Source organism: Bactrocera dorsalis, chromosome 2, assembly GCF_023373825.1.
Source record: "Bactrocera dorsalis isolate Fly_Bdor chromosome 2, ASM2337382v1, whole genome shotgun sequence".
NCBI classification, from domain to species: domain Eukaryota; kingdom Metazoa; phylum Arthropoda; class Insecta; order Diptera; family Tephritidae; genus Bactrocera; species Bactrocera dorsalis.
Window position 1 is genome coordinate 46,551,300 of NC_064304.1, and position 27,405 is coordinate 46,578,704.

At 35.7% G+C, this 27,405-nt stretch overlaps 1 protein-coding gene across 1 annotated transcript in view; it reads left to right on the forward strand.

Moving 5' to 3' along the window:
• Positions 1-522: 522 nt before the first annotated feature.
• LOC105225757 (disintegrin and metalloproteinase domain-containing protein 12) overlaps positions 523-27,405 on the forward strand; it is a 109,805-nt gene continuing 82,922 nt past the window's right edge. Inside the window, exon 1 of the mRNA XM_011204368.3 lies at positions 523-2,176. Within this exon, the coding sequence (XP_011202670.2) occupies positions 2,059-2,176 (118 nt within the window). The 5' untranslated portion in view covers positions 523-2,058. The remainder of the gene's footprint in view (positions 2,177-27,405) is intronic.

The following is a 27,405-nucleotide window of genomic DNA, read 5'->3' on the forward strand; positions in this document are numbered from 1 at the left end:
CTTCAGATCGCGCTCGAAAATGGTGGATATCGTCCACAAAAGGAAAAAGTAAGTTTCTTCGCATGAAATGAACATTGTGAAGTTTAAATCAGACAGTAACAAATAAATTAAAGTTTGTTTTTTTAAAATAATTAAGTAATTAAACAAATTTGAGGCGCTGAAAATGTATAAACTAAAATTCTAAAGGTATCTTTGATATTTCGCTGCAAAATAGGAGTTTGGAAGTGTCAATTTCGTGTTATCTTGGCAAGTATAAGCTTCTTCTCCGAGAGTATGCAAAAGTTCCGTTAAATACTAGCTGGTAAATACGACAAGTAGGTGTCGCTCTTAATAATAAAAATCGGGTCGGCATAATTAATTCTTACTGTGTTCAGCGCCATCTGGTGGTAACAGTCTAAATGTTTCGCCCTTAAGTATGTTTTGTTTATTTTCGCTTTTCGTTTAGCCAACAGCTGTTTTCACACAGGGATGATATCGTGAGTATTAAACTCCAATTGTGACAATTATCGGCTCGTTTGCTGCACTTCAGTTCGCTATTAGACACCGGAGATTATTGTACAAGATGGTTGGATGCGCACAGTGCTTTTCGGTCGATGCGTGTTTATTTTTTCTTTAATGCCTGGTCTGAGCTATCTGCTAATTAATCGGTTTTCGTAGTATGTAGAAAAATCGACGGAATTAAAGTGACGTGCGCTCAGTGTTATTATAAAAATCGAATACAAAATAAATGCGGAAAATGGAAAAGCGCGTGCGAGTTTAGAAAAAATATTTTTTTTTGTAATGTAATAGAAAAAAGTTGAAATATCTTTGCGTGATTTTAATGAATGTCTAGTGAAAAGAATAAGCGAAAGGAAGCTTGAGCAAAAATATATGTGAAAGAGTAAGCCAAAGAGAGAATCGTAATCTTAAAAGCTGCTCGAAAAAAGATATGAAAACGTAATGCATTAAGTGGTATAACCAAATAGAGTGCAGAATAGTGATGAAGAAGCTGAGTGGAGTAGTGATAAAAAATACGAAAAATAAACAAAACGTGGATGTTTGTCTGTTTTATTCGCGGTGCTTGATTGTGCTTTCATTGTAGTGGTGGAATATATTTAGTGTAGCATAAAAAAATAAATAAATATAAAATTTTGAAATTTTAAAAAGTACTTTAAAACAATAACAACATTAATTGTTGTGGCAAATAAAGCGTGCGAAGTTTGTATGTAAAAGTGTGCGTATAAAGTTGCAAATGTCAACAACTAATAAATAAACAAAACAAAGAGAATATAAACAACCATAACAGCTTTTGCACACCCGCTACCCCCTTGTTAGCAGTGTTGAGAAAATTATTTAGGGGCACACCCTCAGCGACGCTGCATTTGCAAATCCATATTTAATGCAAGGAACTCAAAAAATTCTTGTTTTACCAACTCGACATACTAGCAATCGTATGTGTGTTTGCACATGTATGCAGACGCGCCCCTATATTGACCTGTGATTTCCGTCTACGTCTGGGAAACACAAACATATGTGAATAGATAACAAAAAGAAAAGCAGTGTGGACTTGAGAAAAAGGGGTTGGCACCTACTAATACGTCCGCCCAAGCAAGCTCCACAGGCTGAATTGACGTTCGTACGAAGTGTGATGTCACCACATCTGCCAGCATTGACTACTAATCCACTGCAGACGCTACTGCTACCAACACCACTAACAACAGGCACGTCTTACATAGGCCTTGCATCATCATCGCCGACTGCATTCCCAACACTTTGTTTGGTTGCCTCGACTCTTTAGTTTGCAGTTCTTGTGAAGTATCTGCTGTTCGCCAACCGTGTGTTACGCATTAGCCCCAAATCCCTAAGGCCTCGTCAACGCATCCCCCCCGACTAATCCGAACACATATGCATACGTAAACATTGCCATACACAGAGCGAACAACTTACTTGCATACACACTCGGGTACTTGTCGTCTTGTGGCATATTAATTGCATTGCCATCTGCCTCCCGCCGCCTCTCAACTTGTCAACGGACCTCTTTCGCACAGCTGTGCTGTTAAGTATTGCTACTGCTGAAAGATGTCACGACAGTTTTTATCGCGCCACCACCTAACAGCACTCGGCAAGCTCCTACTGCTGGTCACCATATGTTGGCAGGCAGCTTGTGCCAACGCAAGCGAAAATGCACAAACCAAAGGTAAGTGGGGATTACTTTATGAATTTCGACAACAAGTGGAGATGACTTTTAATAGAATGTTTTCGGTTTTAATGTTAATATCTGCGTTTGGCGCATGAAAACTAATAAAAAAAAAATTAAAAAGTTGCACAAATGATATGATGAAAAATTGATAAATTAATGTTAACACTGGATATAATTATCCACTCTTGTATGTACTGTTATTTCATATAATGTTAGTGAAGGTAAATTTTTCGAAATGTCAAAGTAACTTATCACAACCTGTTTTAGTTTGGCCTTGAAAGCTGTGCAAATGCTTGGCTGCTAAATATATACACTTGTATCTATGTATGTATGTATGCTTTTGAATACACACATAAGCTTACACCTGATTCACCGCCTAATCAATAAAAGTATAAGAACTATAAAAAATATGGCGGTATCAAAGTATTAGGTTGTTTATTTACTTTTATATTGATACCGTAATCACGTTTTTCGTTATCAGCCATTATAATTAAATAGAAATATTCTTGATAAGTAAAAAAAAAAAAAACAAATAATCATTTATATGTTAAATTGTGGTAAAATATTTTTATTTTTTTCTTTATTTTTTTGACTTTTTATTAAAAAGTAAAGGCTAAAGTAATATAATTAATAAATATTTTCGGCATATTAAGCATTTTACCACCATGTCAAACATGTGTGTTTGATGAATGTAATTTTATGAGTATTTCTTATAGCTGAAATTACCAAACCGCACCGTCATCGCCTTAGTAGATATTAATGCCTGAAAGGTTAAGGTGTTACATGGGTTTTATCGGGTAAAAAATAGCTTTTTTTCACCAATTTTTTCTTATATAAAAAATAAAGTATTTGATTCGAGTTTTTTATTGTTACAAACCAGCAATTTGAAATTGGAAATCAAAAAAATATATTTTAAACTCGGCCATTGCGACGCCATTTCCGGTGACCCCTCGGAAAAAAATGCACCCGCGTTGACAGGATAACTCCTGACAGGATCATCTAAAGTGAAAAATGCGTGTTTTAGTCAAAACGTTAACATAGAAATTGAACGAAGAAAAAAAACCGAAAACTGGATTTTTGGTACACATTTTTGCAAAAAAATTAAAACTACAGTATAAATGTCGAACATTTTTTTTTTCAAAAAGTTGTAATCAGAAAAATTCTTTCGTCTAAGTCTTTAAGAATTGTATCTCAAAGACCTGTGTAAAATTTCATGAAGATAGGTTGAGTAGTTCTGGAGAAATCTGGACAACCGACTTCAAAAACACAGTTTCGAGAAAAACGCCTTTAAAGACGGCGCGCTTAACCTAGCCAGCCTTGAGCACACAAGTTCTCAAGACTGTGTCTCCGAAACTATTACATTATTTTGAAATACCGTTTACCCGAGGAATTTAATTACAATATCCGGGTGCTTTTTTGTTATACTACATACATATACATAAATGAAGAATTCCACATACTGATATAATAATTGTACGGAATTTAGCATTCGTGCCCGTTACTCTAAATTTTGCCAAAAATTCCAACATCTGTGCTCGAAAGTACGCTTTAAATTTCAAAAGTGTTTAGTTTCACAAACACTAAAAATTTCGAAAACTATATAAAATACAGTCTCCACCACCGTGTTTAATTTTATTCACATAAAAATCGGCTTGTAAAGATGCATGTGTAAGGGTGTGTGTGTGTGTGCTTAGCATTTCAAATTCCAATCGCGCATTCTACAGAGTAAAAGTAACACGAACTTTCAATGATTGCTACAGTTTCGTTTTGTTGAAATTTAGTTTTGTTTTTGTTTTTTGCTATTTGCGTTTCGTTTGCACTTGTTTCTAAAAGTTTTGAAATTCTTTAAGCGCGTTTCTTTTTACCTAGCAAATAGTTTAAAACAGTCACTGCGAAAAATATGCAGGCCCACACACACAAACGGAAAAAGAGCGAACTATACATGTGTGTGTGTGTGTAAGTGAGCATGGACTACTCTTTTGAAGTGCCGCTCGTTGCATAGTTTCTGCCACGTGCCACCATCATAGCTCCACATTTATGTATGTGTGCGCATGTTAACTTTGTCGTTTGCCAAAATTGATTTTTAAGTGTGGACTCGGCGCATGTTTTTCGTACACTAAGGCATCACCAACCAACAAAAGTGTACTTTTTTATATCAATGCGCTCTACAGACTTTCTAGGTTTCCTCATGTTTCACAGAAGTTTCAAAAATTGACTAGTAAACAAAACGAAGTAACGACAACGCAACAATGGGCGCTTGAGTGGGGTGTTTGGTGTTTGAAAATATTTCTTTATTTCTTTCTGTCTTCGGAGCTCGCTTATTTTAGTCGATTCTTCAGCCTCTTTTCTGCATTAGTTTCGCATTACTGCTTAGTTCGCTTTTGTTATTTTGATCTTTTGATTGACCATTATTCGCCACTCGTCCATTGTCAATATTTCTGCATATTTTTTCTGCCTCTGTTGAGTGTGCTTTCGCTTTCAGCTTCACAATCAATACAATTCATACTACACTTGTACTGTAATTAAAGGCCCTTTTGCGCTGTTGTTGGTGTTGCACGCGCGCTGAAAGAAATTAGAAAGTATCTCCTCTGCTTAAAACATTCAATTAATTACAGACGTGTTCGAAATAATAAGAACAACCAAAGTGAATATCGAAATCATTGAATAAAATTTTCTCAGTAATATTTTATTGAACCTTTTTTTCTTAAAAGATATATACATATTGTGAGTATTAAAAAAATTGAAAATCTGGTCATCAAATACGCACTAACTTTTTTGTACTGCAAATTTTGTTGCATTGGGTCTTAAACAGCCTGTTCGAAAAAATAAGAACAAAGCATGAAAATTTATAAGAACACACGTTTGTTGTTTTGAAATGCATCCAAATGGCCTTACATTTAATATGAAGTTGCTCCCCCACGATTTTTTATTACTTCGGTACATCTGGACTGCATGGAGTCTACAAGGGTGCAGCATCTAGAGAGGGGTATATTTTCCCAAGTATTCTTTGCTGCTCACCATAATTTTTCCAAATTTTGTGGCTTAGCATCCCTTATTCCCTTTTTTACATCCATCCATAAGTGTTCGATTGGGTTAAGGTCCGGCGACTGCGCCGGCCAATCCATTAATGTCAAATTTTTGCTGCGAAACCATTCCTTAGCCCTTTTTGAGGTATGCTTTGGGTCATTATCTTGCTGATAGACCCAACGCAGTGGCATATCCTCTTCTGTATAAGGTAAAACCACGTCATCCAAAATATTATTAACATAGAAAACTGCGTCCATAATGCCGGTGATCTTTATTAGAGGCCCTACACCATTCCACGAAAAACAACCCCACAACATCAACTTGAGACCTCCAGGTTTTATAGTTTTCGTTGTGTATTTTGAATTAAATTGCTGTTTAGGAGGACGTCTAACGTACTGTTTTTCTTTACCAGAGTCGAATTGCACAACCTTTGTCTCATCGGTCCATAAAATATTACGCCAAATTGTTTTAGGTTCATTAATAAACCGTTTTGCAAATTCGAGTCTGCGTTTCAAATGTACACTTTTCAGTAAAGGTACTTTTCTAGGACTTCGCGCTTTCAGATTAACGGCGATCAACCGTTTTCTTATTGTGCAAGTCGCTATTGACAATTATAGTTCATCTTTTATCTGTTTGGAAGTTATAAACGGGCGCCTTTAACAATTCTTTTGATGAGCTCATCTTGCCTATGGGTAGTTTTTTTGCGTCTTCCTCTCATTTCAGCTTTCAACGACCAATTTTTACAGTTTGTTATCATTCCGTTGAGACTCCTAAAAGCTGTCTTATATTGGCAAACGTTTTTCCCTCGGAAAGTAGTTTTTTTACAATCTCTCTTTTCTCTGTAGAACAATGAGGAGCTCTTCCCATTTTTAAATAAATAAAAGTAATTTCCCGTATTCACTCGATTAAATTCGCGCACTGACTATAACATTAGGATTCACTAAAATGATATGCAGCTGACTTGTTAGAATTTTCACAAATAACGGTATATAAGCAGCCTACTTGATTTTGTTCTTATTTTTTCGAACAGGCTGTTTATGACCCAATGCAACAAAATTTGCAGTACAAAAAAGTTAGTGCGTATTTGATGACCAGGTTTTCAATTTTTTTAATACTCACAATATGTATATATCTTTTAAGAAAAAAAAGGTTCAATAAAATATTACTGAGAAAATTTTATTCAATGATTTCGATATTCACTTTGGTTGTTCTTATTATTTCGAACACGTCTGTACATGCCCGCGAATAATCACTTTAACTGAGTATTTTTCTGCTGGTACCCGCTTGGTGCAGAGCGAAAAATAAAATAAAAGGAAACACAATGTAAAATTTGGAGTAAAACTGAAAGTTGGTGGAAAGGCGTGAAATTGAAATTTTTATGAAAAGTGGAATATTTTGAAGTAAATTTATATCAACGTTGAGTACGCAAACATATACATATGACGTTTTGAGACAAATGCTATTTACTTCAAATTTGAAAAATTCCCATTTAGTGAATGTTTTTTGTTAATTTGTGTGTCGACACAGTTAAGTTAAACACCACCACCAATTTTGAAACCCAGCGCTCAGTATTGTATAATATTTGACCGAATAGACCAGAAATAAAAATAGCAGCCGCAGCTGTACACAAAGCTCGTGGAGAGTCGATTCCCGTCGTTCGCAGAACCTTGGACTGTGATATAGAATACCTTGGCGCATTTTACGTTGAAGCGTCCAAAATAGCGCAACAACAATAGCTACTCTACCTTCCCAAGCGGAGTCGCTTCGCTCTATGGGTTTTCAAAAAGATCCGACGTTTTTGAGCCAAATTTCAACTATTCTCGAAATGAACCACTCTTTATTTGTGTTTTGCTTTTAAATGGCTAACCAAACGGTTTCTTTTTTATATGTATAAAAATAAACACAACGAAAATGCGTAAAAATAGTTTGCTACTGTTTTAACAGCAGTTTCTTCATATTCCATTAGCTACATCACGCTGGCATTCTACTTGCAAAAAGCAGCTCTCTGGTTTCTTATGCTCTCAACTTGTGCTGTCTTCTGCTGTTTTTTTTTGGGTTAAGAAATGGTTTTCTAACAGAAACTTCGCTATGTAGCGATAGTTAGCAGATATAAAACAAACTTATAGATGAAAGCTTAACAGCTGATTTTGACATTATGAGTTAAAATACTTTCGATAAATTGCTGTGTTTGGTTTACCGACACTACCTTATACTTATATCATGCTTGGCTTTTTGAAGGCAGCAGTTAATTCAGCCATGAACATGTTTGTAGTATAAAGAATACCAATAATTCCAAGCCAACCTCGCCGCATGAAGCGAAAATATCTACACGAAAGCTAAATTAATTTGTTAATGGGTGTTGACCGTCTTTGAATGTTTCATTATTCCCAATATTAAATAATATTTTAAGCGTATCAAAATTTAATTAGATATTATATGATTGCAGCGGATCCGCATAGTTGGCTATATATGAATGTAAATGTACAGTTAGGTATGAACTAACTGTACCTCTATGTTCACATAACCAACTCAAGCACCTAATATATATGTACACATGTACATACATATGTATTTATACTAAATAATACATATGTACATAGCTTTACTTATAATTCTTCATGTATGTAATAGAAAGACATAACTGCAAATATTTGCCTTGGCGTTTAGTCATCATTTTGGCCAACTTTCCAAGCCAACATGCAATAACAATATTTTAGTTGCAACTACAATCTAACCACTGCCAAGTTAGGTTGGTGCAACAATAACATGACAACAAATAACGAAAAATCAAAAACAACAACGCGCTAATAAGGTCAGTTGCCATGTACTGGCTTGTTTGGTAGACACATATGAGTGGCATAAGTTAAGACAAAGACAAGCATTATTAGTGTTATTGTTGTAGCTGCCGCCTCATTATGCCGCGCAATTACGTGCAATTATGCCAACAACAACAGCGGTGAAGATGTTAGTTCAATGCATTTTACATACCTTTTTATTAACATTCGCACACACTTGTTTGCGTTGAAATATGTCTGTGTGTACTTGTAAAAAATATGCGATCAATTACGTAAATAAGTAAATATATATTTACATACACATGGACAAAATATGTACGTACATATGTATATGTATTTATGTATACATGCGAATTTACTTTATATGTATGTACTTGTTCTCCAGTTTCTTTTGCTTTGTTTGCGCATTTCTTAAGGCAAAACGGCTTTAATGAGACGTTGAAAAGATTATTTAAATGCGACAAACACACACATTTACAACAGAAAATATATAAGTTCGTATTTGGTGGCATGTACAAAGTTGTGGATAAAACAAACATATTGATAAATTTATATTTGGGGTACTCACAACGTGTCATAAAGCATCGTAGTTTAAAAAATTGGTTGTTGGATTGTATACTAAAATAAGTTTACGCAAATACGACTCTGGACGCTTTGCTTTCGGATCGTTATAACTTATAACTTTATGAGACTATGTGAAATCCCTAATTGTTATGATTGTTGTTATCGAAAACAGAAAATTAATTTAAATTTCGAATAAAACATTAACTACGGTTGCACCGAAGCCAGAATACCCTTCACAAAAAAAAGTTTTCATACCAGCACTTTGATCATTCAGTTTGTATGGCAGCAATGTGCCATTGTAATCCAATCTGCAATATTTATTCAAACATTGTAGCGTTGCGTTTAGGGAAATCATTTGGTAATTTTCTAAAACTCTTTGGTCAAATTAAAAAATTTTCCTAAAAGGGACTGTATGTTGATGGCAGTTATAAGTACAAGATGTAAATAAAAACTGAGCAGTGAGGTCAATGATATATTGTTATATACTACAAAAGTTCATAGATAACTTAAGTAGGTTTTACGCGTACAAACTAATGGACGGTCTTCATTAGACCCAGATAGCAAAGCCTGTTAGTATGGAAAGGAGGGTGAATGCGAAGCTTGTTTTAATGAATAATGCTTGGAATGAATTTCTAAAGTCAAAATGTTGATAAATTGTTATTAATTGAAATAAAAAATGTTATAGCACCCTGTACAAGATGTCACTGCACTAAACTCCGCGCTTTTGAGTAAAACACTTTATTATGGAAGAATTTCTGCGAATTATTTACGTTACAACAATAACACTGTTTAATTCACAGATAAGCCAAAATATACGAATTCCTTTTTGCTTTTGAAAGATTAAAATGTTGGTTTTCACTGAGCCTTTTGCATTTTTCTTGCTTATGCAAAAGTCATGAAGTTTTAGGTCCTTATTGCGTTTTTAACTCAACTGCATTTTCAGATGTCTGTTTACCAGACATTGAGAAAACGGATCTTATACTTTTACATAATTTTTCAAGAACGAATAATGATTGAAGTGCTTCTGCTGTTGCTGTTTAGTTCTTTTCCAAATAATGATGATGAATATTGCCCAGTTCTCAGTACTTGAGTATTTGAAATCTGAGTAGTGTGTATTATTAGGGTTTTCGATATTTCCGATATATTTTGAAGTTTAACTTTTTGCCTTAAAAATTTTTTTTAATAAAGCCGCTTTATTTTCTGTTTAAATTGTGCTTCAATCATGCTAGTATATTTGATGTACATATAACCTTTACTGCTTATAGCTTTTGAAGGAATCTTTTTACGGCTAAAATCAACAAAACCTTTTTGAAGAACGGAAAATTGTGTATTGACTCATTTTTTTTATCGAAATTATACGTTTACTTCCCTTGATTTCTACACTTGTCGTCATCTGAAAAATAAAACAATGACAGATTCTTAGTGAGTACGAATGTCGCTATGTCATGAAGCAGCAAACCTAAAAATCAAATAAATCGACTAATTAGAAATTGACATATGTACATATTGTGGCTACCGCAACAAAAAAAGGAGTTTGAGAAAAACGCGTTTAAAGTTTTACATCATACGATACTCGTATTCGCTCAATCGGTCTAGTTGCAACGTCACTAAAACGGCTATAACTTTAAAAATAATTTGAGTTTTGAAAATCCTTTTAGGGAGATATTTTTGAATATCAAAACTATCGAATTATGATAAAAAATTTCTATTTTTTCAAATTTCTAGACTAGAATACCCCCTTAACTGTACACCATCATAGTTGCACACCGCTTGACCTGCAAACTAATAAAACTGCGCTTGAGCGAACTCAAGCAATTTTTTAATAAGCGTTAGATTGAAAAGTCGATAGTCTTGTGCAAAACTAAACATCCTCAACATCCGCAACGTAAGAACTTAACACCAACTCGAGTACTAACGATTATGTAAATTTTTCCTCGCAAAGCAAAAGCAACAAAGAAAGAAGTTACACAAAGTCAATAAGCCAACAGCAACAAAGAAAGTCACTGTGCACAAGCCTTTGGCTCTTAAGTGAGTAAATCAAGCGTGCGGCGGTAAGGGAGTAACCGTTCTAAAGGCGGTCACTTGGAATTCGCTTAAACGGTAAACAGTGGCAAGCAAGTAAATGCTAAATGTTGCACAGACTATGCAAGAGCGACCAGCTTGTAGCAGCAGCGTTCAATTATTTTGACCTGACTCAATCAAGTCAAGATTGAGTTGTCGCCGCTGTCATTTACTGTTGCGTTCGCAGTGAGCTACGCATGCGTGACTTCAGTTCCTTTTGTAAGCATCGGCTCTGCAGCAATTCACATACTTGACGGACAATAGTGTCACTGTCTTTAATTACTATTTGCTGTCGCTTACAAAGGAAATCCCATTCGCTTCCAAAGCCATATAGCCACTCACTAAACTGTAAAGCTCACTTAATAGCATAAATTATTTGCAGAAATGCGAAGGCGACTATGCTATAGAGTCATAATGTCAATTAATGCAAAACAGTGCAAAATGTGTGCATCTACAAAACTTACACTTTAGACCGCTCAGTTAATTGATGCACGCAAAAAGCGGCTTTAGTTCAACTAATTGTATTGTTATGAACTTTGGAGACTCTGATGTCAATCATCAACTAAGACGCAAGAAATAGGCGAGTTGATCAAGCTAGTGGCAAGGAGAGATGAATGGGTCTCTCAGACAGGTATAATAAATTACTAATGCATATATCTAGAGCGTAATTGTTCGAAAAATATTCTCACTTGTTTTCGAAAGCGAGAAAAAAGTATGAAGAAAGTGGCTAACAGTATTTCCTCTTTTTCAAATATACCAATAGATTCAAAGCCATTCCAGCTTTTCAATGAAAAACAGACTTAACTTTGATTACAACAGACCCCAATTTTGGTACACGAAACGCAGGAAACGTAAACTAGATGATTTTGGAATCAAAAATACTACTTCATTGACCTAGCTACTGACTATCGTCTCTGTAGCAAGAGTGACCACAGAAGTTTGAATGAAATAAATATTTCTTTATAGCAGCTTTCAGGCTTACGAGATAAAATAAATGTAAGCGAAGTCTCTTATGTAAATGTTTCAACTTAGTACTTAGTTTCCGATAGCTATACCCGCAAATGCCAACAAAAACTGTCTACCTCCACCTTTCACCTCGAGATATTGTGTTTTCAAAAAGCGTCTGTCTACGCTTATGTGTGTTTATGCATAAGTATGTACTTGGCTCTTCTTTAATCTCTTCCTAGTATTCACTGGTCACAAATGGCCACTCAATCAAGCGCGATGACAATGCATAAGAACTTTCTCATCGCACGCTTGACTGACTGACCAAAGCAGCGCAAGCGACCAAGGCGGCCATGAGGCGCACTACCCGCGTACACCACTTCTCTCGCTGCATTGCTCGACCGTTTGGTGTCTCGCGGTATAAGCCGCAGTAATATTGATTATCATTACTTTAATGGTCTTTACTCGTACGTTGGCAATATGACGTATGAAGTTGCATACGTACATACTTACATATATGGTATGTCGATGTATACGCGCGTTGCATTAATATTCGATGAAATTGATTAATCAATGACTCTTATATACTTACCGAAAAGTGTTGGGTTGAGAATATGGACAGTTGCTAGAGAGTGCGACAGTGGATGGAGACAGTAAATTCAATCATGAAATTCAATGTTTATGGCCCTGCATTTTAATCAATTGAAGATCGATTCGTGAGTGTGCGATTGTATCAGCACAGGTCCCAGGATGAATGCAGAGATAATTCCAAACTAAAGTGACATAGCAAAAAATGAGTTTGAAAAGCAAAGAAAAAAATATTTATGCCTACAAAAGCCGAAAAAAGATTAACTTCGGTTGCACCGAAGCTATAATATCATTCAAAAGTTCAAGATTTCTTACAAGAACTTGATTTTGAGCGATCAACTACCTATATACATATATGCTATAGTAGTCCGATCTCAACAATTTTGGAGATTGTTCTACTGCATTGGAGAATAATCCATGCCAAATTTCGTGGAGATACCTTTTTAAAAAAGTCTTTCATACGGACACTTGAGTTTGATAATTCAGTTTGTATGGCAGTTATACGATTAGTGAGTGGCACGATATCGGCGGTTCCGACAAATTAGCAGCTTCAGGCTATAAATATATCTGGTCTAGTCTTATACTATATACTTTTCGGCTTTTTCGCTACCAATATGGCATTATTAAGTAGCAATTTTAGGTTAGTTCGAAACTGGTATTTCAGTAAAGTACACTTATGTAGTACTTTCAATTTACTTAAATCGAATATTTCCTTTAATAAAATTAATCATATAAAAAATTGCTGCTCAATGCCCTCTGGCACCTGATAGTATATAAGATATAGATGCTCGTGTGGGAAAGAAATCGAATGCACTATGTCTTCCGAAATGAAAATAGTTCAATGGATTGAATAGACACAATTGTGGCGCAGTGTAAGTATGCAACAGCGTGTGTATTTCATTAATACTAGCTCCATATGTTATATATGTACATATGTAAGGAAGTATGAGTATATGTGAGAATTGTTGTAAGTACGCTTGCCTGGTTTTTGTTAACTCAACGCATGATGCACTTCAAGTGAAGAAAAACTCAAAACAAAACATTAAAAGCAAACAAATATGGAATTGTTAACGCATACACCAAACACTCACACAGACACACGCAAGCCTGCCACATACTTAAATAAAGTGTACGCGGCGAGTAATTCTTGCCGTATCGTCTTCCTATTGTAGTAAATTTCCTTACAAATTTATTTGTTTTGATTTTCTAAAAAAAAACCATTCAAGTGCGGCGAGTCGCAGACAAAATCGGTAGCTCCAAAACGGAGAATGAAATTGAATATAAGTAGTAAATATGTAGTATGCATGCATGCGCCGGAGACTTGGCTACGCGTATGTGTATGTGGCGGGCGTAAATTGGAACGCGTGATAATGGATCACTGCGAGCGATGGAGAGATGCAGCGGCGCCTCTGCATGCAACTAATTTTTTAATGCTGCCTCACGCGCTTTGTTTTCATACTTCAGTAGCTACCATACGTTTGTGTGTACATAAAGTATATACATATGTAAATATTTATTGGGACTGACTTTGCGGCATTTGATTATTTTTGCCTGTGCCGCGGCTTGCAAACGCACGCTCCTAAACAGCGCAGGCAATCACAATGCCACGCCGCCGCACTGTGGCATGGAAATAGGGCAACAGGAAGTGAGTGCCGATGCAGGCAGCATTAAACACACAGAAGCATATGTGACTTGCTAATAAAAGTAAGTTTTTACTTAAATTTTAGCTCAATTATTTTACGAGTACAATAAATAGTTTTTATTATATCCACTTTTTATGAGAGTTTGAGTGCAGGCGAGAGTGTGGGCGCATTCGAATTGCGGATTATCAGCAGCCGTGCGGCGTTGGCTTTTGCCACACAAAACATGCCGACAATTTCATTCTTCACATACATACACATCTTAATATAATTAAGCACTCTTAAGCGTGAATCTAAATAATTTGCTTCACACCTAAGTTCTGTGGCGCGTCTTCAAAGAAGGCGAAGTAACCACAAGATTGACGTGTCGCCAAATGGATGCGTGCAAAGCACACTCTTCATATAGGCAGACACTCATATTTCTATTTAGCCTCTAGCATTATTGCTACTATGATTATCATCATCATCACAAGCACAATGTATTCCTTAAATTGTTATGTTTCTTCGTATGAGTTTGTAGCTCGGTTTCCCGTCTGGACTCATACGTATGCTTTTGCACCAGGCTGCTTGCGATGATGTCATCCTTGCGCTTTTTTCATTTGTTGTCGTAGACTTTTCTGTTGTTATAAATTTTATTGGATTTATTTTGCAAATCCTGCACTATTTCCCGTTCTTCCTGATCGGCATCTCAAACTGAATGAATACCATATTAATAGGATTGCAAACTTTCATCTTTCAGGGATGCGAAGTACATTGCTCGCGTGTGTAGTTAAAGTTCCATTTCCTCGAGATCCTGTCTTCTTCATTTGTTGCTATTGTTAACATGTATCCTGATGACTAATGCTAGTGAAGTTCTTCCGACTTTTATTATTGGAATGAAGAGGAAATATTTACGTAAATTCGTTTTAGTTTACCCACCTGATGGTCGTTCTATTGAAAAATATTAAAAGATACGAATGGGTGCGTCTGGAATAATAAATTTAATTGCTGTGCCATTCGAAGTACACTGCGGGTTACTAGGTTGTGACTATTTCCATATTAACCCAAATGGAATAATAAAATTATAATTTACGTTTCATAAAACAAAAATTGAGAATCTCAACAGACGTATTTCGACCTCAAAACAGATATCATGGAATGATGTTAATCTTTGTAGTGAGTATTCCTAAATTTGTTATTTACTACAATTTATACAATTGTGGTAGAATATAAATACGTTCTTATCTTTTTTAGTTGAAATTATTCAATATAAAACATATTAATGAACATATATTATTTTATGTAAAAGCCGCATTCATTTGATATTCTCGAAATACAGTACGCTCTCAGTAAATGCAACCTAGAAAGACTCGGGCGGTTCGAGACTTGGTTTCAATAAAATGGCACTACAAGCCATACAGCCACCGAAATAATCAATTATTGAAAGAAACTTTTGTTTTCTTCTCACATCGTGGCCCTTTGACGTGAACTTCAAGATCGTGGGATTGAACTCTGCTGGACTTTCTATTGGAGGGTTTTGTGAAGTTAAGGGGTCCCGGTGGTCTGGAATTTTCAAAAAATCGATTTTTTTTGGATAGTTCGTAAGTATAGCCTTTTAACAATATACTGTAAAATTTTTGGAAGGATATTCACATTATTTTAGCTTCTACAGCCGTTTTAGCAGGTAGCGCGCGGTCGAGGGACTCGATGAAAGGATACTTTAACCTCATTTATCTCAAAACTGCTTTTTTTCGGCGTGCCGTTGATGAAAAAAAAACTATCCATCCGAATCACTTGAAATTTTAATATGGTGTTTAAAAGATCAATATCTATCGCGGGAACTACGATCAAATTTTAATTTTAAGAACTTCGATTTTTTTCGATCTAAAACTGGTTCAAAAATAGCTGTTTTCAGAATCTGAACTTCAAAAGCGCGAAATTTTTTTAATTTTCAATTTTTTTTTGGTTTTAGTCCCAGCGATAGCTGCACTCCTCCTGATTAATAATTTATTTGGTTTTTATGATTCAGATGTTCAGAAGAGTCAAAATCAACAACGGCACCGGGAATCATTTTTTAAAATAAATGTTAATTTTTTTTTTTTAAGAAGCGAATTTGAGCGTTCTAGACCACCGGGACCCCTTAAGACTGCATAGACAAGCACTTAAGTCCCGGATGAATGACACCTAGAAAAAGATTATTCTAAAATTGAGAAATTATATTTATGGCTATTTTGTAAAAAATTAGAAATTTCCCACTTGTATATATTCTTTACAGGATAAAGCCTCCCAACATTTGATGAAACTAAAACTTGGTTATATTTAGATTTTTGTCTTGACTTTCGATTGAAGAATTTTCTCCTCCGCTTTCGTTTCTTTCAATATCGAAAATCGACTCTGTCCAAACATTGCTTTCTGCACTGTGTTTATGACCGTAAATACTTAGTTCATATGCATTTCCTACATGTTTGTATATCTGAATATATGTAAGTATGGCATGCGTGAAGTCCATTTAACCACTGTGACCACCGTTTTCCTTTAAAGTAATGCTTTCGAAAGTAATACAATGGAGCAACAAATAAATTAATTAAATGCTAAAAATAATCCTTTGTTAACTTGTTTATGAATTCTGACTGTTTTAATCTGTGCAACCAGAGTGACCAATACAACATTCAGAACAAACACAAAAGTTGCTTTGTATGAGCAACAGAGCGCTGAAGTGCTAACAACAGGGGAAAAAGTATAAAAATGCTACGTGTATCAGCAGAAATGCTAAACAACTGAAACCAAGTTTAATAAACATTTTTGATGTTTTTTCAGCTTTTTGTGCTTTTCAGTTTTGTTGTTTCGAATTCGCACGTGTTGTAATGACTTTTACGAATTTACCATTCGGCGCTGCAAGCAATTCGAGTTGGCTTTTGTGCATGACTCACTGTAGCAGTGGCACGACGGGGAGGGAGGAGAGGACTGAAACCACTCTGCCGTAACTTTACACAAATGAAACAGGGCCGGAGCCCTTTTTGTTGTTGTGTTGCACAGCACAATGATAAATGACGCGAAGGGATGCAGAATGGGACACCTTTGGGGCATCACAAGAAAATGGGAGCAGCGGGGAGTGGCTGCTGACAACATTGAGTTCAGCGAAGCGTGTTGTCGCATTTCCGATTCGAGTGGGGTAAACAATCGACACGCTTGGCCAATCCATTTATGCTCGTCTGTATGTATGTGCTATGCACCAACAGGGAGTGCACGCCAGAACGACTGACAGTTCAAAAGTCAACGCCTGCACTACTCACCAATGCTTGCTGGTTGTGTGAGTGAGCAGTGCGGGCGCGAAACGTCTGAGTCACAAAGTTTTTCGGTTGGATGCAAACGAAAATCTTAGCTGCGAACGGTGAGGCAAGGCTGATTATAAGGGTGTGAAAATTCGCGCTTCAACTGACTAATTACTTGCAAGTATGCATTATCTGCGCTTATAAGTAAGAATTCTAGGGGTGTCTTCCCTCTGCTACTTAGTTTAATGCCTAAAGACGCGGAAAAGTCGCACAAAGTTTAATGAGTTGAGTTGTAAATTATATTTATAGCTGTGTGAAGAATTGCATACATATACATATGTGGGATAAAGAGCAGCAAAGCCTGGTGTGACGTAGGCCTTGGTGGCAGAGCCGTAATTGTGACGCGACACCTTGATGCCTGTAATACACCCGCGCTTTGGCGGTTTTGCTTCATCTGCATGTATAACCCCTGTGGGAAATTTGGTCAAAATTTCGCTTTCATTATCTCGTTGAGTTGCGAGTACAATTTCTGAGCGAGGTAAACTTAAGCGCTACATAAAAATGTGCATAAATTTACCAATGTTTAGGAGACTTGGAAGTTATGGAAGAGGTGATGACATTATAATGTCATATGTGAATCTCCATTTAACAACCTCAACCATCTCAACAGGACTCGAAATGCTTACACCGTTGAAAAGCCTTCTTCGATTCGTCAACTCATAGATCGATATGTTTAACCGTGTTGTAAGAATATGTGCATGTGAAACAATAAAAACATTTTCGGTTTAATTTAATGCAACCGTGTTTGTCATTACCTTATTAAAGTGATAAAACTGTTTGCTTTCCTATTTCTATTGGATTTTCTCAATTTAGTTGTTAGTTCGATTTGCCACTCTCCGAAATGCAATGCATCGAAGGCATTTAGTATATTAGTATGGATATGATTCAATAGGAGCATGTGGACAAAATTATGAGATTAAACATAGGTATATAAGAATCTCACTTATAAATAGAGCTGCATTAAAATATGAAATGGAACTCCAAGTGTACAATAAAGTAATAAATAAATAGTCACTGAAAATAAAATATATGTTCTATGATGTTGGTTACAGATAAGATGACTTTCAAACAAGATCTTTGGCATTTACTTCAATGAAAAGTATTTCCTGTTGGGTAACTCTTTCCATGTCATCATTAGATAACTATGATGAGCCTAGCACGACTGCCTGCAAATCGCAAGAAAACGAGTTTCTGCAAAGTGCACTGACTGCACGTGCGAACGCCTACAAAACAAAGTGGGTGATGCGGTTAGTACTGTCACCTCGAGTGCAGTGCGAGTAAGGCATCGGCGTATATTCTCTGTGTTTGTGGCACATAAATGTTGCATGCATGGAACCCAATGGCAACGGCGGTGTCTTTGGCGTGAAACAAGCGATGTAATTACTTTGTTATTATAAGCAAATGTATTAATGTATGTGTGTGCGTCTTTTCGAATTATGTGTGTGCTATAGAAGGCGCAGCGCGGCGGCGCGTGCCGTGGGTGTGTACTGCTTGTTGGCACTTGTGGCACGACTGCAAGCGCGCGCATAGAAAAACCTGAAATTTGCAACAAAATGTGTGACAAATCGACAGCGCCTACATCGCGCAATGGCAGGAAGTGAGAAATTGCGTATTTCCCGTAATGAAGTTGAGAAGTTGAGTTTGCCATAGTCTAATTACACGCATCCACGCAGGAAAGCAGCACGTGCATAATAAATGGAAAAAGGACGGAAAAGGGAATGATTTGCGGAAAAATTTGTTTGTAATTGCCGTTGTAGGCGCATGTTAAAGTTCGGCTTTTAAGGCATATAATCAATTTCGAAACTTTTGCGACTACTTTCAATGCACAAAGCAAACTTAATTACTACAGGACATGAAAGAGGTACTGTGCTGTTCAACATAAATAGAAGTATGGAACGACTATGTCAAAAGCTGTCTTCGATTCGCCACTTTGCTGCTCGCTATCCTTGCTGCTCTCTTGTAAAAAAAAAATCACATGTGAAAGCAACGACAAAGTTAATGAGTTGAATTTGTACAAGAGAGTATGGAGACAGAGCATTAAAGTGGCAAACCCGCTATCTTCAATGCTACCTTGTTTTCCTAATGCATATTCTATATGAGTTATTATTGTGAATGGTTCAAAGACAAAAGAAAATACAATTTTGGTTTTTTATAAATAACGTAAAATCAATTATATTAGTTTAGAAGAGAAGAAGAGTAGCAGCGCTTTGCTCATGCCTGAGGGGACACCACCACAAATGCTTGTCTTTAAATATTTCGCAAAGTTTATTGGATTAGCGAATCGAAAACAGCTATATACATACCAACTTAAAAACTCTCATACAAAAAGTCATTAAAAAATCATTTTCCTATAAAAGGTCAATTGAAAAGTCATCGGCCTTACACATAAATGGCGCTATTAAAATTAAATCCATATGATTTTTTGTTACCCCTAACCTTTAACTGGCGCTTGTAAAAATTTGCCAGCTGTCAGATCATTTTGTAATTACGAAAGAAATGGTTAAAAAGGAATTTCGCGTGTTCATAAAATATTGCTTTTTGAAGGTGAAAAATACTGTTGACTAAAAAACGTGGCTTGATGGCGAGTTTCCAAACATTTTCCCAAGAAAATCAATATCTAGGATTGGTATGCTAGGTTTAGACGATAGAGAGTGAACGCCCAAAAGAGGATGTTACCGAACAGTAAAAAAGTTCACAAAATAATTTTGGATGACCGTAAAGTGAAGTTGTTCTTAGGATATCAACTGAGTGCATACATCATATCATTCACGAATATTTGAGTATGAGAAAGCTCTGTGCTCTGTGTGGGTGCCACGCGAGCTCACCTTTGATCAAAAATATCGACGAGTTGATGCTTCGGACCAGTGTTTGGAGATGTTCAAGTGCAATACACCCGAGTTTTTGTGTCGATATGTAAAAATGGATGAAACAAGGCTCCTTCATTTTACTTCGAAGTCCAATCGATAGTTATCCTTGTGAACTGTACACAATGAATCCACTCCGAAGCCTAGAAAAACGCAATAGTCGTTTGGTTATGGCTTCTGTATTTTGGGATGAGCAAATAATACTTTTTACTGACTTCCTTGAAAAAAGCAAAACCATCAACAGCGTATATTACATAGCAGAGCAAAGGATGCCGAAACGGAGGCCTATTTTGAAGCAAAAATGCTACCGATAAGTTTGAGGGTCGCTAAAATCAGTGAACCAGCTTGGAGGGCACCATATTGAATAACAAAATATGAATTTTGCCAAAAAATGTGTGTTTATTATTGTAGGCCGTAGACTTTTAAATTGACCTGCTATTATAACTTCTTCAATATAACTGTCGATCACAAAAGTTTAATTATAAAATATTGTTATCATACGTACATAAGTATGTATGTACATGAAACTGCATTGTTATCATGATTGAAGTTATTAAATTCTGTTTTCGTTCTCGAAGTTTTTATTCAATAAACCTTAGAAAGTAGACCGAAAAGATTATTCTCATAGCACAGCTTATGTCACGTGCTTGCAATCCAATCAAAGCCGGCTCTAAATTCAAACCCCTCTAATAAGTTGCTCATTGCCAAATAATATATGAATTTACGATCATGCCACATGCACACATTAATAACATAACGCTAACGATGTTGCCAAACACCAAAAATGTTATTATTCCCATATCGTGTCATCGAAAGTACTATAGATCTCAATTCTTACTTTTATCAACTCAATTTACACATTTAACCCTTGTTGTATTGCCAGAAGCTACGAGTTTGCGGCATTGGCCCAACGAATCCCTTAATTTCAGCAGGCGCTGCAACAACCCTCTTGCAACACGCTGCGGAATTAACTCAACAGAGTAACAACAGCGCTGTGGCATGAAGGGCAAATTTAAAGGTTATGAATGCGTGTATATTTGCAGTAATAACTCAAGCATGTGCATATGTGTATGTGAGTATTTATGTGCCTGTGTGTATGTGTGTCTATGAACAGCTTCATAAATGTGCACTTCAAGCGTGCTAAGATCATATTTTATCGCAACAAAAACACGAAAAACATTTATTGTTAATGCATGCATAATTCAGAATAGCGTATGAAATTAAAGCAATAATAACAACAAGCTCAATTCGTGTTTAATCATTGTATAAAAATGTGAACATTGGAAATATTTAATGCGGAAAGTGTGTTGTGGCACGTGTTTGATGCGACGTGAACACGAATTGCGCATGTCGCAAATGATTCAATTCCCAAAAAATAATATTCGAATAAAATTGCACAATATGGGTAATACTCACATTATATTAGTGTATACGACATCTCATTTAGTAAAGTATTTTCTTTGTTGCAAAAATAGTTTGTTTGCTTCTGATTTGAGTGACATAAAATCACGTTAGAGTTACTTACTATCATCATTATTTTATATATACATTTTTAAAATACATTCATACTCACGCTAGTTTTTTCATTACCATGAAGTAAATAATATAGGGACTAAGTGCAAAAACTAATTTTTATCACAAAAACCTTTTTACAGCTATTAACTTGTATTTACTGTATGAATAATTAGGCAGCGCAGTAATTGATGTTACACAATTTTGAATAATAAATAATTATATCCATTAGCATAGTTATAATTATCCGATTTAAGTGAAACCCTCGTCCCTACTGTCTAAAAATTGGTACTCACACATGTTCCCTTGAGGCGAATTATTCACTAACAAAATCTTACGCCATAAACAGGAATAGATACAGGTAATAATCACTTGATGCCAGGTCCAAACTATAAGGGTGATGCATAAGAACATCTCAACCAAGTCCCGGTGCTTCTAATGAAACACTATCGATATGTGTGCCCTGGTGTTCCTCTCCTATTGGCGAAAGGTGACTGCTTCTGGGCGAATGCTTCCTTCAGACAAAGAGTTGGTTTGTAGGGGAGCAGCTCAAAGTAGACGACTCAGTGCCTATTCCTACAAAGATATAGCAAAACCTTCATGACCGTTAATTCTGGCTTGGTCCCCGTTGGTACCAGCTCACCATCATATGAACGTACGTGACCAACTTTTTATCACCAGTAACCATTTTCTTCAGAAATTAATCAATTTTGTTACGGTTCAGCAGTGATTCGTAAAAGAAAATGCGATTCATGAGATTTTGGCTGTAACTCATGTGGCTCCCATACATCGAGACTCCTTTTATAGCACGATTATATTGAAATCATTTAACCAAATTTTTTTTCCTGCCATTCACATTGCCGAGATGCTGAGGCCCAAGTAATGCTTTTTGACCAGACCTAGATCAAACTCATATAGCTTACCTGCGCATTGAAGGGAGAACATCGTCACGCTGTGCATGATCGGTGTGTCGCATATTTTTACAGAATTCATTGATTAGAAGTTTATAGTATATAATAGAGTGGTAGCTTCACAAACACTTTGCTCTGCTATCGAGTGTCCTTTTGCCGTAAGCTTACGAAGTATCCAGGCTATTAAGCAAATTTTGACTACATAAAATTACTCAATTTGCAGCAGATTAATTTACTCGCCAGTGTTCGGCTTGCATCATCTTCAAAATATAAACTCCGTGGCTAAAGAAAAACATATTAAAAGTCGTTATACTTAATCGCTCGTTATGAAATTAAGTGACATTATCACAGCTTCAAGTAAGCTTCAGTGCGTTTGTATGCACAAGTATAGGTATAATTATAGTATACAGTACATTTATGTCGAGTAAATGTACATACATATGCACATGTGAATATTTTTTGAAGTAACAGAACACTTAGTCAAGAAACAAAGAAACTAGCTTAGGATTTATCTTAAAGAGTATAACATTGAGATAAGAAAGTATATAGATGGTTATATAAGCATATATACATATGTACATACTAAATAAACATCTATGCATTTATGTATATACATATGTACATATGTATATGTTTGGTAAGCATTAAGCTTGATTTACTGCAGTGCAGTCGATGGAAGCCAACCAGAGCAAGAAGATTGTACGCCTCTGGGGAGGCTGTTCAATGTTTATGCATTCAAAATGAGCGCAAAGCAGAGAAAAAACATTAAGCAAAAAAAAAATCAGTGAATGATAATATTTATGTGCTTCTTCTACAAACACACACATACAAATATATTGTGTGTATTGTAAGTGTTGACGTCTGCTTTTTGCTTGCGATTGCCCCTTTTGTTTATATCGCTTGTCAACTTGGGGGAGATTAACAGTATACACACGCCACACTGGATGACTGCAACAGACGCAGCAGCAGTCTTCGCCATCTCCACTACCACCAGCATCAATACTACTGCAGAGCAAAGTGAATCAGTCTGCATTGTTATTGTTATTAATTGATAAACAAAGCCGAATTGAAATTACTGAAAGCAAAGGGTACAGACTTGAGGCGGAGTACTGAAATTTCAGCAACAAAGAGTGGCTAAAATGACAGTTATGAAAATAAATGTAAAAACAAGATCACAGAATATTTTTACTTAAGAGACAACACGAGCTGCAGCCACAAGCTGGCAGTTTTCTCTTTTTTATACTTTGACGGCCTTTTATAGTAAATACAGACATCGGGAAAGAAAAGCACGCGAAAATTGGCTGTCTTTAATTACTATTACTATGGCAAATATAAGCGTGATTTGCCAAAAAATTTGTTAAGTCGGTACACCGCAGTAGTGAGTTGGGATTTTTACAATAGATAAAACATATCGAACAAAATATTTGCCTCAAATTTAGTGTTTCTAACCAAATATCGTGTGCCGAATCGTTGTGAATGTTAGAAAATGCTTATAAAGATTCAAAAACACAAGCCTACGAGTGGTACAGTGGAGAGATCGTTGACGTCATGCCTCGTTCTGGACGACTTTCGTTATTTTCAATTAAAGAAAATACTAAACAAGTGAAAGATATGGTACTTGGAAATTGTCATGCAAGCATTAGAGAGATAGCAAGAGAGCTTGACATCTCTCGGAAGTCCGTTCGAATAATTTTGGTGGATATTTTGGGTATGAAATGAGTTCTTGCTCGACTCATACCCATAAAGCTGAATTTTTTTCAAAAAGAGTGTCTTAAACATGTCTCTTTGGTCCAAAAGACAATGAATATCTTCGACCAATCACAGTATTCACAAGATTTTGGTGTGTGATTTTTTCTTGTTCACCAAACTGAAAGTGCTGCTCCGTGGAACCCGTTTTTAGTCGATCGAAGAGTATTCGTTGAAGAAGCTGAAGGCGATCCCAAAAAGAGCTTAAGAAAAGTGTTCGAGTGTTTCGAAAAAATAAATTTTGATGAGTAATAGAATATTTACAATTTCGGGATACTTTTTGGTCACAATGCATAAGTACTTATTTACATACAGTGGAGTTAGCGCGGCGAGCTGGTGTGTTGCATCTTCTTAATGTCGCGGAACTCAACAAATTGCAATGACTGCTCGTGATTCAAAGAAGCGTTTCGTTGTTTAAGCTTCAAATTTGCCGCCTCTGCTCAGATTTACTGAGTATATTATCGGTGCTCAGGCGAAAATTTATGTATGTGTGTATGCAAGTGCTTCTTTCAACCAGCCAAGCTGATAAGCTGTAAAGCCTTGGTGTGTTATATAAAATTTTCGTATATTGTATTTGTATGTTATGCAGAATAATGTGAAGACTTTAGACTTTTGTATAATTTCATGAAACTTAGTATAAATATACAAACTTTCATATAAATATGTATGTATGTGAATTCAATAATATTAATATTTTGATAGGGTTTGCTCAGTTTTGGCCGTTAAGTAAAGTTCCATTTATAATTTAAATCCAAAGGATTTGATAAGTTACTGTAAAGGCTTTATGGAATTTTCATAGATTTTTTAGCTAACACACAACGTGCACAGCCTTACCGAAAGAGTCGAATATTTCGAGAAGCATTAATGACAGCGATTTTGACCTCGGATTTCTATAGCTCTTGTTAATTACGACATAAATACAAAAAATGCGAATTTCGTGGAAAAATCTGGTTTAGAGCCCCGTACTACCTCGCCGGTGTGAGTTTCGACTTTGTTGCAATGGGTACTTTTGTAGAGTGTTTAATTCTGAGGAATATGTGCCTAAAGTCAAAGCGATGCCATAAAATGCATCTATGTAAGCTACAGAAATTTAAAGATATTATCGTGTATTTTCAATGGAAAATTTTTACATGCCTTGGTCCAGTCTTTAATGTTAATATTAATGGCTCAAATTTTCAGGGAATTTTTTTAGGGTATTTCCAAGAAAATTTCATGATGGGATTGAAAAAAATGAATAGTTCAAAAAAGAAAACACCCAAATGTACAAATTTTAATACACAATATATACATATTATCAAAAACTTAAATATTATAATCGACAAAATAGATTATTTGAAAAGCTTATTATTTTATTTCTTATTTTCTTTCAAGTTCAAAAATATGTTTTTAATCAAAAGATAAATCGTATAATTATATACGAATCAATACCGCGGCAGCATTTAAATAAAAATTAGATATTTAGACAAACCTCAACTTCTTATTATTAAAGTCCTTATGTGATTCTCGAAATGCCTTTCTTTATTAGAGCTCAGTTACCTAAGCACGTACAAAACGCAATTAAAATTTATTCTGGGTCGAATAATATAAATTTATTTGGAAATTAATTTGAAATGAACTTGACGCCATATAATTTAGATCACGTTCGCGTTTTTCTTCGAACTAAACGAATTTAATGTGAAATCCATTATTTGTGTAAAATTTATTATTTTTATTTCTAACGGCAACTCAACCCCGTCCATCCGCACACATAACGTGTATTTTTTGCAGCGTGTTCCTGAAAGCAGATGTGTGGAGGACAGAGTGTCAAGATTTCAAATTGTTCAACCACAAAACTAAATTTATTATAAAATCTAATGTACTCCAATCTTAACTGATATACATAAGTCATTAACTATAATAAAACAAGTAAGGAAGGGGTAAGTTCGGGTGTCACCGAACATTTTATACTCTCGCATGATAAAGTGATAATCGAGATTTTATTATCCGTCATTTACATATTTTTTTTTTATTTTGGTTCCTAATGTATATATTGTATTATACAGAAAAGGCATCAGATGGAATTCAAAATAGCGTTATATTGGAAGAAAGCGTGGTTGTGAACCAATTTCACCCATATTTCGCACATGTCATCAGGGTGCCAAGAAAATATTATATACCGAATTTTATTGAAATCGGTAGAGTAGTTCCTGAGATATGGTTTTTGGTCCATAAGTGGGCGACGCCACGCCCATTTTCAATTTTTATTAAAAGCCTGGGTGCACCTTCCTTCTGCCATTTCTTCCGTAAAATTTAGTGTTTCTGACGTTTTTTGTTAGTCGGTTAACGCACTTTTAGTGATTTTCAACATAACCTTTGTATGGGAGGTGGGCGTGGTTATTTTCCGATTTCTTCCATTTTCGAACTGTATATGGAAATGCCTGAAGGAAACGACTCTATAGAGTTTGGTTGACATAGCTGTAGTAGTTTCCGAGATATATACAAAAAACTTTTTAGGGGCGGGGCCACGCCCACTTTTCCAAAAAAATTACGTCCAAATATGCTCCTCCCTAATGCGATCCTTTGTGCCAAATTTCACTTTAATATCTTTATTTATGGCTTAGTTATGACACTTTATAGGATTTCGGTTTCCGCCATTTTGTGGGCGTGGCAGTGGGCCGATTTTGCCCATCTTCGAACTTAACCTTCTTATGGAGCCAAGAAATACGTGCACCAAGTTTCATCATGATATCTCAATTTTTACTCAAGTTACAGCTTGCACGGACAGACGGACGGACGGACGGACAGACAGACATCCGGATTTCAAATCTACTCGTCACCCTGATCACTTTGGTATACATAACCCTATATCTGACTCTTTTAGTTTTAGGACTTACAAACAACCGTTATGTGAACAAAACTATAATACTCTCTTTAGCAACTTTGTTACGAGAGTATAAAAAGCCAATATCTCTATCATAATTTCAATACTGTAGCTCATGTAATTTGTAATAATAGTTTCGAAGAAAAGGGACAAATATGCCTTCGAAAGGGGAAATGGAGCATATCCATATAAACCCTTCTTATCAAAGGAAGACTCCTATATTCACAATAAGTATGCCTTCCGATATTTCGAATCCTAGTAATAGGAAAAAAGTTCGGATTTCCGATAAACGCATTTTGATCCACTCTCGGCTGAAAACATAAAATTATTAAAATTATGGGCGTACCTACATACATATGTATGTACATACATATATGCATACATTTAAAGAGCTCTTCGTAT